We start from the raw sequence: 12,227 nt of genomic DNA, 5'->3' as shown, positions 1-12,227 counted from the left end.
TTATAAATGGCAGTTTGCAATTTTCTAACAATACTCTTTAAAATACTTACATAGAGTCATCTGCAAGTGTCCATACTTGGAAAGCACTTATAATAAAGTCTTCATTTCTTGACAAACATGGTGAATCAAAAGTCACGCATGGCGATGACCAACCTCTAAGGAAGTCAGCGTCAATAGCAAGAGCATATGATCCACCACCGCCGACAGCGATATGATTGCTGTCTGAATATATATAAAAGCAATTCTTCCCACTCCAAGGAAAAACTTTTATTTGTGAAATATTAGATTCTTCATTCACATTATTCGGCACTTTTTCACTTTTGCTACAATTGTCAGCTAGATTTTTTTCTGATAGCTTGTTCAGGAAAGACTTGTCTCCGCTTTTAAGAGAGCTTGTGTTAGACTGGTCACTAAGATCATCACAGTATACCATTTTACATATGCAGGTCGAGTGCTTAGTATTTGTATAGTCTATATCCTTGTAGATTGGACTTAATATATCAGAGACTTCACAATCACTTCTTTCCATTCTGTACGTGAATACAAACATTTCACCAGTTCCATAATAGCTGGTGGAATTCCTTATTGATTCGGAAATAAATGCACCAAATATAACTCCATCAGAATCACGAACGACAAGGATACTTGGGCCTTTCTCTGATACTAACCTATAAAATGAGCCGAATGAAATACCATGTAATTTCGTACAATAAGAAAGCTGCCATCGACGCAATGCAAGGACAATAGGTAAATAAGAAGAAATTTCATTTACCATCTGTTCATTCAAAACTTGGCGAGCCCCATTAGGTATATCGAAACTTGTAGCCCACATGATGCTGCAGTACTCAACTCCACAACATCACTGATATATTTTGTTGTAATCATCAATGAGCGCAGTTATAAAGTTGATATCAGTTATCCCGCTACAAAAGTGGAGAAAATACAACTTACAATGACTATTATTAAGTTTGCCTACAAAGCTACATATTGAAGTTGAGTTAAAATACATACTAGGAATAGCAAATTCACAGGAAAAAGAGAGAGGAATCTAGCAAAGGAGTTAAGCTAAACAACTTGAGATAGATCTCTCAATTCCCTAGTTAACTTCAGGGTATAACATGAATGACCTTGATATTTAGTAATACTATCCACATTGTACCAGTGAAGTACGTGAGCTAACATATTTAGTAGTCAAACTAGTATGAAATCTACTTAACACTGCCCGGCCGCTCTTAATATTTGTTGTTCTACTTCTGTTAATTTACTGAAAACTTGTCCTTGTATTTTCTTCATATTCTTCTCGTGTGCAATCTTCTTAACAAAAAAGGCATGGGAACGTGCTTTACGCTTTTCTTCTAGAGACTTAATCATTGATACCCTATTAAAACCCACTAGTGCAGAAAGTTCCCCTAAAACTGTATATTGTCTTCCGGGTTTGAGACGTAGTACACGTAAGGCCGTTGGAACTACCATCCTCTTCATCTTATCAAAAGGGGCTGGGCAACCATCTGTAGTTGTAAGCCTAGCTAAAGCAGCTGCACCCCTAGCTGTTTTATGAGGTATCATTCCACGTACTGTTCTGAAAAGTATTTTAGATGGAGCACGGTGATGGAAAGGACCTCTACGAGGGTTTGTATTCATTCGCTTGCGCAAGAAATCTTGGTATTTCATACGATTTCTATATAAGGAGCCTGAAATATTTATGTCTTCACATCTCACTGCAATAATCTTCTGACCATTTAATAATTCTTTAGCTATTATAGAGGCAAGGCGACCTAAAAGAGTACCACGACAGTCAATGACAATCTGCTCTTTAAACATTGTAATAGAAGTTCAAAATAATACACAAAATAGTCGTTGTAGTTGGGTCTTTATTGTAAATGCTATAATATAAAGAGACAGATGGCTAAATTGCGCGTCTTATACAATTGCGCTGAAGTAGAATGCGGTATTTTAGAGACTTACCCTATAGCTCCAATATTATCAATTTCTCAATTAAGTACTTAGCAGTATGTTCCCCAGGGATCCAAATCTGCAAGATCAATTTCAGACGTGAATACTCCGCTTTCTTTAAAGTGTTTTATTAATTGTATTAGTATACTTCTATATATAGGTTTGACTCGCACCTCTCTAATAATTTCATCTACTAACTCATTTAACATTTCCTCTCCTAATTTACCATCAAATTTAATCAATGCACAAGTATACTCGTCTATCTGCAACTTAAGTTCATATTCCAGATCTGACCCTTTAAAGATGTGATGTGAAATTTCAAGTTTAGATGCTGCAGTAGTAGTGGCTCTTCTTTGGTCTTGTGTATATGACATGTTGCATGCATCTTTACCAACAATTGGAGTTTCCTTTATAGTGGTAAGGAGCTTTTGTTTCAAACATATAGAATTGTTTGTAGTATTTAGTGAACAGGTTTTATTAAGCTGCCTTCCTGTCAATTTTTCTAATTCAACCGCATCTAAACCCATCTGTTCTGTGCAGGTTGTACATTCTGGAGTGGATTCATCCAAAATTTTAAGGTTTGGTGCATCTAAATTTAAACTACTGCGGTGATTTAAATTAAGTATATCTCGAAATAAGTTATCTGTTAATCTCTGTTCCCTTGACAGTAAGTATTCAATGTGTGTCTTTAAGTCAGAATACCCTTCAAGTAGTCTCTTATTTTCAGATTGCAGATCATTCACTAGCAATCGAAGATCACTGACGCTATTACTCAGTCGTTCTGCAATTACTTGCAAATCACTTAATGGTAAACTCCGCAAAATTCCCAAGTCCATTAAACTAGTCCTTCTTTCCCTAACACATAAAAGTGAATAATTCCCAAATTTTTAAACGATAGGCATTATTGGAGGAATCAAGCTATTACACAAAATCAAATAGCTGCGCCACATTTCTTGCTAGGGCGCAAAGTGTTTACCAAAGGTTGTTATAGTTTAGTGTTAGTTAATGAATATCTCTCTGACTAGAGTTGTACTGGAAGAATTAGCTCTATTTGGGAATATTGGATGTACAGCTAGATGTTTACTAGAATGTGTAAAAACTAGAATTTGTGTAATTAATGAATATATTCCTATAAATCAGTTAGAAGATGCACTTTTCCAAAAGTGTTTTATTAATTCTATTATAAGACATCCTTGTATTAAAATAATCAGATTATCGGATGGAAGTTCACATGAAGTGGAGAATTTAGATATTAAGTGGGAAAACTTAGATTGTTTTAATTTGCATCTTTCAGAAAATATTCAGCGATATATACTAAATCTACATATATACTCAAATATTAATGATATAGATGGAAGATTAGCTGTATATATGGTCATTGCTAAAAGGGGTTTTGAAGGTTGTTGGCAATCAGAAATTTCGAAGATACTCGGAATGGATCCAAAAATGGTCTTCCAACACCTAAAGTCTCTATATAGATACGATTTGATCGTCCGTTTTACAATACCAATGCCAACAAGTTACAAACACCGAATTCTTAATAATTCTGATTGTCAATCAGCTATATCTGGAGGTCATGTATCAGCTATAATTTGGTTGACTAGATTTTTTGATTTTAAAAAAATTCCTCATGAATTATCACAACTAATTTGGTATCAACATATACAACCGCTTAGTGCAGAGATTGTTCGTATTTTGGAATATAAAGCACCAAGAAAGATTGCGTGGGAAAGGGATATACGTACTTTATGTATTGGATTTCTGATTGTTCATGAGGGGTCAGCAGATCGATTAATTTGTACACAACGTACAGCTAATAAGGTATTCAATAAAGTTAGAGACTCTTTACTTACAAAAAATGTAAGAAGAGTTTTTGCATGGTGCCCTTCAACAAACTCTTATGCTCCTTGTCTATGTTTGAAAGACGCTTTTCCAATATTTTCCAAAATTGATATACCTAAATCATTAGTAAAGTCTGAATATTTCAGTACTGATTTACTATCTGAAACGGAATATGTAGAACCCTTGCAGCATGAAGAAACTTCGAGCTTTTTATTCCAGGATAAAAATTTGTGTAATACTCACCATAATAACGAAGTAGATGACGATTCAGATATCTCATTTAGCCATAGACTATGTGAACTAACAGATGCCGAACAGGTATTCTTCTTGATTGCTGCAAGCAAATCTACAGGGCTGGTATCTTTGGACATATCTAGGCTTTTAGGGATTAATATGAAGCGACTAGGAAAGCTACTCGCAGATTTAAACCGCAGTAATTATATATCTAAAATACCTCAGCGATGCAATCGCACATTCATGTATAGATATTATCTTAATAGTTTAACTTTAAATTCTGCAAATGAAGTTATACAATCTAATGATTTAGAAGCTAGTAAAAAAGATTTGAATATTGATAAATATGATATCTTAAGTGATGTTACTGATGATTTTATAAATTTGGATAAGAAATCACAAAGTAATTCCTTAGTAGGAGCAACTGAACAATTTAAAAAGAGACTAGCTTTAGCTAGAGAATGGGTAGAAGAATTTGGCTATTTAACAATTCCTGATTTTACTAGGCTCTATGCAAATGCAGAGAATTCTGTAAAGGGACCAGATAGAAAAACTATCAGACGGATACTTCTAAAGCTTTTAGAGATTGACGAAAATATTAAAAAAACTTCGATTACTCCTTCGAACTCTTTTAATAATACTTCTGAGTGCAATATAAGGTTTATTTCAGCTAATGATATCTCAGTTTTTTATTGGGCTAAATCATATACAAGTAAAGAGGCAGAGGAGCTAAAATCACAAGAACTTAAAAATAAAAGATCATCTTCTACTAGAGCCGCTATTCAAAGAAGAAAGAAGGAGCTTTCAAATGTTGCAGCTATAGTAGATGCTTCAACCTCAATTGGCTTAAATGAGGTAGATGATACTACAATTTCTACAAATCAAGTTATAGGACGCATGCATGAAAATCATATTTTGGAGAATACTGATACAACTGAAGAGAAGTCACAGGAGTTAAAACTAGTAAGTTTGTCAAGTAACGATATTGCCGTCGTTAATTCTGGGGATTTTACAGTTGCATCCTTACATATAAGTATTGAAGATCAAATAAGTAAGCATGATAGTACACGAATGAATAATAGCTCCAATAAAGTATTACGTATTGGGGGTATTTGCCATGAGTTACCAATGCAAAAACTAAAATACTTTAATCCGGCCAAAAATATTAGTTTAAATTTTGCTGAGCAAAAAACTGGGAAACCTTCGCTTTATAATAGTTCATCTATTTTTGAATTTCAACCTTTCAGTCAAAAAATTTTAGCACATTATGGATTTGTGTTTTCCTTGATGATTCGCCTAAAATTGCTACACTATCATCTGATAAGTATTCACTTCAAAGAAAACGAAAATAACAATCTTGGTCTTTTGTCGATCAAGCAAATTTTGGATGGGATGAATCTTGACACTTTTTTAAGAGTAGTAGGTTATGGTTACAAATCCTCATACATAGAAGACTATCTTCTCTTTGGTATGAATGATCCAAGAAATCCTCACATATCTTCTAATTTAATTAAAGAACTACCTAGAGCAGTATATGAATCTTTGACTGGAATGTCTATGGAAAGCGAATCTGATCGACGTATACATCATAAAACCAGTGTTTCACTAAAAGGGAGAAGAGCAATTATGGTACTTAGACGGATGTTAGTTACATTAGAGAAGCTTAGACTTGTAGGAAGTAAAGACAAAGGAAGTAAGTACAATACTGATGCGACAAATGTAAGTAATAATGGCAATTATGTTAGTATAAAATCTACCTCAATACATGATTCCTTTTGGCAGGTTAACACTATTATCAGGATATCAGATATAAAACTGCTAAGGTCTGATTCTATATTTGAAAGTCAATTGAGGGAAAGATATAATTCTGAATATTTTGACTTGATGAATTTAGAGAACTTTGAGAAATTCTGGCTTAGTTTGCAGAATTTTGCTATGAAAATTAAAAAGAGATATGTTGATATTAAAAATTTAGCAATGAACGCAACTATTCCTGATATTTTTATTAAGAAGCATTGGAAAAGTCAGGCTTTATTACCACTTAATGTTAGAAATTCTTTGGAAAAGTTTGCACGACATTTGATGGATTTTGAATTAACAAACTCGGGATGTTATGAACCTATAGAAAATAATGATCAATTAGTGTTATCAATGGCTTCTCCAGAAATTCAAAAACTTTCATCTGACCTTAATATATCTCCACTAACCACTTTACGCTATTTGGAACGTGTTGTTGATTCCTTAACCACAACTACAAAAACAAATGGACCTATCCAAGTCTCAAGGAATAGACTATTATTTCGCTTTCTTAGAGATCCTAAATACAAATGCCATATATGTTCTGCACTATATTCTACTCACCCTGCTATCTTGTCTCATTACAGCATACTTCACAATATATCGAATATGTCAAATGCTTCTATGTATATGCTAAGAAATGTATGTCAACAATCACAAGCTAAAGTAAAGACAAATAATAGGACCATACTTTCTCATAAATATACATTTAGTGAAAATAATGTTCCTTCAACACTCGAGTATCTTTTAGAAGATCAGAGTTTGTTTGGTGGTCATGAAATATTAAGGAGAAATGACAAGCTTGAAATACTACGTACCGTCCTTTGTCTGCATAAAGATGAAGTCTTATTCATGTACTGTATTTCTTCCTTATCCTTGAAATCATTATGTGTGAATAAAGTAAGTAGAGAAAGTGTATACAATTTGATCTCTCAATTTATACTTTACTTATCTGTGAAAAGTGGATTTCTTAATATGAATCTTACTGGACTTCAATTTTCGAGATTGGTTGATCTGATTTCAAGACATAAAGATAATAGTAAGGAAGAAGCAATCAGAGCAATTATGTTTGCATATATTTGCATTGGGAAAATATACTCTTTGAATTCAAAACTATTAGATCTTGTTCATTTAAGAGCACTCCAATATACCACTTTGAAAGAAGTTGGGTTGGCATTGGAAATGGATATTTGGAAGACTAATTTTGTCAAGACAATAGATACTGATGCTATTATATCATTTCTTGATACAAAAAAAAAGGAAATCTCAAACACATTATTACCTTCAAATACCAATGAAACTGTTATATACGGTAATTTATGTTATTCCAAAGGTAAAGTGTTATCTTCTGAAACATTCTTGCAGATGAATCTAATCCGAAGTATTATATTCAGCTCTATATATCATAGCGATGAATCATGTCTAGATATTCTTGAAAATAAAATCGAGCTACCACATGAGCAAGCGATAGAATTATTGTGTAGGGATTTGATAAAAAGTGGTATAATTAAGATCGCTAACAAAGGCCAAGATAGTAAAACTGAAAAATGTGAAAATACTGTTGAGAATAGGAGGATTTCTATATCAAGAAATACTTTGATAAAATTATTTGGTAAAATTGGAGAATGGCGCGAAATGATTGAAATTTGTAGGATCAATTTAACCCAAAAGCAACATGACGAAAGTATCTTGGTAAAGGTAAACTTATCAAATATTAATGGAATATTAGTTGCACATCACCTATCTAGATTTGCTGAAGATGATTGCAATTTTGACATTGTATGGAATGATGCAGACTTTTATGAAAAATCTGTAAATTTCACTGATGCAAAACTTTTCAATTTACTAAATGAAATTTTAATAGATAATACAGATGATAATAATGAAGATACTTCACTTCAACAGCACCATAAAAATTCAAAATATAATGAATTGGGTAAAAGGTATATAGAACCAGATATTTTTCAGGAAAAATTCTCTAAAAAACAAAAGGTGAACAACTTGTTGTCTGAAAGTATAGCTCAAGACATCAGCCAAGGTGTAGGAATTCAACAAGAAAGTACTCCTGAAGTTGTAGGTGTAGCTATTCATTATTCTAATCTAAAAAATGTAGAGGTTTCTACTAGTAAACATAATTTAAATGAATATCACAGTTTAATAGATATAAGCATACCAAAATTGACTTTTGGAAATTTACATGACTCTGAGCCCTTAGTTCCTTTAAATATGGGTTTTTTTTTCTCAGTAAAGAGTTTGTTACTTGGATCTGAAATTGGTTCTTTTCACTTTAGAAAATCACCTCCAAAAGACCCTATATTTGATATTTTAAGGAAACTCAAGAATATGATTATTGGAAATAAAGAATCTAATAACAGAATCTTCGATATTCTCTGTATAATTCTTGGTATTATTCATTATTCAGGTCCATCTGGATGTAGTCTTCTGCAAATTGAATCATCATTTAATAATTTACACTTTGAGTTTATAAATGATTTAGCATTGATTGGAATTCATATAAATTGTTCCGACCTTTCCTTCCCATATTCTTTAGGTAAATGTGCTTCAACTATTTATTATTTAGTTTTTTTACTGGAAATGTTAAATCTATGTGCTCGTATTCCAAATGAAGATAAATGGCTATATATATCAAAATATTATATCTCAAAAAATAAATATACAGTTGAGCTAGAGAGTTTGAATCAAAAACAATATACAACTAAAGCTACAGAAGACCAATTTATCCCTATAAATTTAGTATCAAGATTTTGGTTGTTATGGGATCCAAGCTCTATATTTAAGTTCTTTACAAAAGTAGAACTGGAGGAAATATTTAATTTGTTCAGAAATTCTTGTAACTCATATTTATCAATAGATAATTCAACTGATTGGCTAGTTCCCTTCATGACAGCTAAAGTACCCATTAATAGCTTTATCACTATAAATGGCAATATAAATCTCTTACTTTGTGGTATACTTTCCTATAGAATTTATTTTATGCTATACAAAATGCCAAATATTAGTATACCCGATTATTTGAGCTCATTTTCACTTTTTTCAAAGTGTGAACTTGAATTTTTACTTGAGTCTTTGTATGCTGAAGGTTGCATCTATAGAAATAGCACGTTTCAAAATTTATATATTACTAAGAGTATCTCCTATATATTTGAGATTTTGGAGGGTTAAGAAAGACAGTTTAGTGCTTATATTTGAATAAATAATATGCAGTGTGATTGCAAAAGTTAAAAGAATTTGACTTAGAGTAGAAGGTATTACATGACAAACTTCTTTCTATATATACTTATCAAAATAACGAAGACTATTTTAAGTTGTTATTGGGATATACTTGTGTCAATACTGTTAATAACACTTAACTGTGAGGTGGAAGTATGGTTTATTGTCTTCGAAGTAGCCTGATCAATATCTGGAGGGAGATTTCCTGAGTGAGAGCTTAGATCACCTTGAATATATGACTTTTTTGCTTCATTTCGAAGTATATTGACATTTATTGGATTAATGTCACTCTCTGTAGGAACTGAGATAGACTTAGTGGAGTTATTATTTACAATTTCACTTGTAGGTAGCTGTGGTATTTTTGCAAAGTGTATTCCTGGAGAAACGAAAGGTAAATTTCCGTTGTTCACACTAACAGATCCTCCATTTGCATTACTAAAGATATTTCCTGATGAGTTAAAAGGTCCATGATTATTAAGTGGTAATAAAATGGGACAGAACGAAGAATTAGCTCCAAATACTAGGTATGCGGGACCATTACTGGTATCTGTTGGGATAACTTGAGTAAGTGGATACTGTGGAAATTGACTTGAGTTAAGTACTGCACCGAAACTATTTAGATTATTTGATGCATTACCCAATAAAACTGGGGCATTTAATGCACTGAAAATATCTGGTACAAAATTGGAATTTATTATATTTGAGTTTGAATTACTATGCACAAATGCCACTGTATCACCACTATCTACACACTTATTATTACTTGAATCTTGATCATAAATACTACTATTATTTTCTTTGCAGCTCTTAGTTGCATTAATAAGTCGTATATGTGCTGATGTTGGGGAGTCTGTCGAATCCATTGACATTGGAGTGGTACCTGTACTTGAACAATTGCTCAGACCATCTGACATATTTATTGATGTTGCTGAAGGTGTCAATGATGTATATAGACCTGTAATTCTATCTTTTTCTGCAACAAGTCCGTTATTTATGGACTTCGCTCTTTCATCCAAATAACTTGCTAGTAAATCTTGTAATGAAACTGAATTCTGAGGAGAAATTCTACTTATAATTGCACCATAAGAAGTAGGTAATGAGGTTTGTTGAACTATTAAAGGTTGATATGACTGTGAACTTAGTTGTGCTGCTGCTAATTGTAACTGTATATTAAGATCAAAACCTGTATTTAGTGAATCAGAAGAATTACATGAAATAGGGGGGACATCATAAACACCTATAGACTCTTTCTCATTGGAAGTAGATGTACTTAAATTTATTGATTCATTCACTTCAGTCTCAGTATGGGAACCATTACTAGATGAGTTATTAGTTATTGGTAGAGCTATGCTACTATTAAATCCTTTAACTCTTGAATATTCCAAAATCCTCTGCATAACATTAATTAAGGTTTGTTCTGCAACTTCAGCTGTTATTTCTCTACTTTTAGATTTGTCTCTGTAAGTTTGTAATCTCCAAACAAGTCGAATAGACTGTAAATGATCGCAAAAAACAATGTAGTCTTGTAAAGCAAACTGGTGCCTATATGAATAGTGCCAATTTCTATTTAAAAAACTCGTTTGGTTACTATGCTTTGCACAATAAGTTTGCTGAGGACAAAGTGTAGCAGCAAAATAATTACAGTCATCAACTACATCACCATATGCTTCATAGACACACCTTGGGACTATCAAATTTCCACCCTTGGGAGGCAAATACAAAATCTTCCACTGGCCTACAATCTTCTCACGTTTATCAGCCTTAGGTATACAATCACATGATGGGCAGAGTGTCCATCTTTTCTTTCTTCCAGTAAAACCTACTGTAACAACAGTCCTATCTATGCTATCATTAGCAAGTCTTGTACTTCGTTTACTGAAATCAAAAATATAACCGTCAACTTCATCTTGATGTGTAACTGCATAACGACGAAGCCCTATTGTACCAGGCTCGTAATGGCTTGATATTATTTCTTTTTCTGAATCAGATGACATCTGATTAAAAAGTTCCTTTTCAAAATTATTAATACTTGAATCACTTAGGCTGCAAAATGATGGTACATGTCTTGGTTTTTGCCTATGAAGTGGTGTCTTAGAAGTATAGGGCTTTCGTGTAACAATAGAGCTACTTATATTGTTAGATTTGGAAGATATCTGAGAATTCAGCAATGCCTCATGAGTGAAATTTGTTGTTACGAGATTATTTTCTGCACTATAATTATCAGATTTGCTTTGATTCATTGTATTTGATGCAAATAAATTTGAATTCAACCACATTATTAATTACAACTCTTATAAGGCAGATGTTTTGAAATATCAGATAACAGTTAATCTGAAACTTCCTTTAAATAATAATTAGTTTTATAGAATATATTATTTTACCTTAAAACTTGACTCTATTCAGAGAAATAAGTACTGTGTTGAAATAGCTGGTAGATGATGCAGAAGTTGTACCAAAAGTGATAGCTTACAAAGTTAATACGGTTCTACAAGTGATTAAAAGTAGACCATCTAAAAAAAGTTACATCCAAATATTTAGAGAATGAATTAGAGAGCTGAAAACTCAAAGCGCTATCTTACCTTCTCTCTTAAGCTTGCAAGAATTACTGCCACGACTACGAGAGCAAACTATACTGTGGCTTGTACTTCTTAAAGCCACAATATACGTCTATTAAATAGCTTTACTATAACAAGACGTACACAATAATGAAGCGCAAAGTAGTTGCTACATGCACCCAACATCTGATTTATAAGAATCGATTTCACGTATATGTATCACACTATTTGTAATGCATCAATTTCTCGTGTGTGTTGCATGCATAATTTGTTGCACTTGTGTCTTTATATGTGTGTGTACCGCCTATTAGAGCACTTGCGATTAAGTCACTAAAGATAAATGATCTTTCAATTGAAAGTAATTTAGTAATAATCGAACTCTGTATCTTTCTATTTTTAAAAAAAGTTATTGTAAAAATATAGAGATTTCAGCTTATGAAGTATTGTATTCTAATCAACTAGTTCACCACTAACTTTACTAGACTGTATTTATTGAGATAGATATTTAGAGATCAAGGTACTATTTACTACCTAATTTACTTTTATTAGCAATCTTAAAAATATACTTAGAGTTAATCCGGTATCTTTCCTAAGTATCTATATGCTTTGTTTATC

The 12,227-nt window shown here is 32.5% G+C and overlaps 5 protein-coding genes across 5 annotated transcripts; 1 reads left to right on the top strand and 4 right to left on the bottom strand.

The window, feature by feature from the left end:
* Positions 1-46: 46 nt before the first annotated feature.
* cand_036670 (TLD domain-containing protein) lies at positions 47-832 on the bottom strand (the record flags this gene model as incomplete). The annotated part of the gene is made up of 1 exon (XM_067213892.1): positions 47-832. One exon carries the CDS (start codon positions 830-832, stop codon positions 47-49), a length of 786 nt encoding a protein of 261 aa, XP_067069865.1.
* A 380-nt stretch (positions 833-1,212) lies between these two features.
* On the bottom strand, positions 1,213-1,821 carry cand_036660 (60s ribosomal protein L13A; the record flags this gene model as incomplete). Its single annotated transcript, XM_067213891.1, has 1 exon — positions 1,213-1,821. The coding sequence occupies one exon, from the start codon at positions 1,819-1,821 to the stop codon at positions 1,213-1,215; it is 609 nt and encodes a 202-aa protein (XP_067069864.1).
* A 182-nt stretch (positions 1,822-2,003) lies between these two features.
* Positions 2,004-2,789, bottom strand: cand_036650 (uncharacterized protein; the record flags this gene model as incomplete). The annotated part of the gene is made up of 1 exon (XM_067213890.1): positions 2,004-2,789. One exon carries the CDS (start codon positions 2,787-2,789, stop codon positions 2,004-2,006), a length of 786 nt encoding a protein of 261 aa, XP_067069863.1.
* Positions 2,790-2,958: 169 nt separating this feature from the next.
* cand_036640 (uncharacterized protein) lies at positions 2,959-9,009 on the top strand (the record flags this gene model as incomplete). Its single annotated transcript, XM_067213889.1, has 1 exon — positions 2,959-9,009. The coding sequence occupies one exon, from the start codon at positions 2,959-2,961 to the stop codon at positions 9,007-9,009; it is 6,051 nt and encodes a 2,016-aa protein (XP_067069862.1).
* Positions 9,010-9,155: 146 nt separating this feature from the next.
* cand_036630 (uncharacterized protein) lies at positions 9,156-11,333 on the bottom strand (the record flags this gene model as incomplete). Its single annotated transcript, XM_067213888.1, has 1 exon — positions 9,156-11,333. The coding sequence occupies one exon, from the start codon at positions 11,331-11,333 to the stop codon at positions 9,156-9,158; it is 2,178 nt and encodes a 725-aa protein (XP_067069861.1).
* Positions 11,334-12,227: the final 894 nt, after the last annotated feature.

This window comes from Cryptosporidium andersoni (genome assembly GCF_001865355.1).
Source record: "Cryptosporidium andersoni isolate 30847 chromosome Unknown contig_27, whole genome shotgun sequence".
In the NCBI taxonomy this organism is placed as follows: domain Eukaryota; phylum Apicomplexa; class Conoidasida; order Eucoccidiorida; family Cryptosporidiidae; genus Cryptosporidium; species Cryptosporidium andersoni.
Note: the sequence above shows the minus strand (reverse complement) of the source record. Positions and strands in the feature narration are given on the sequence as shown.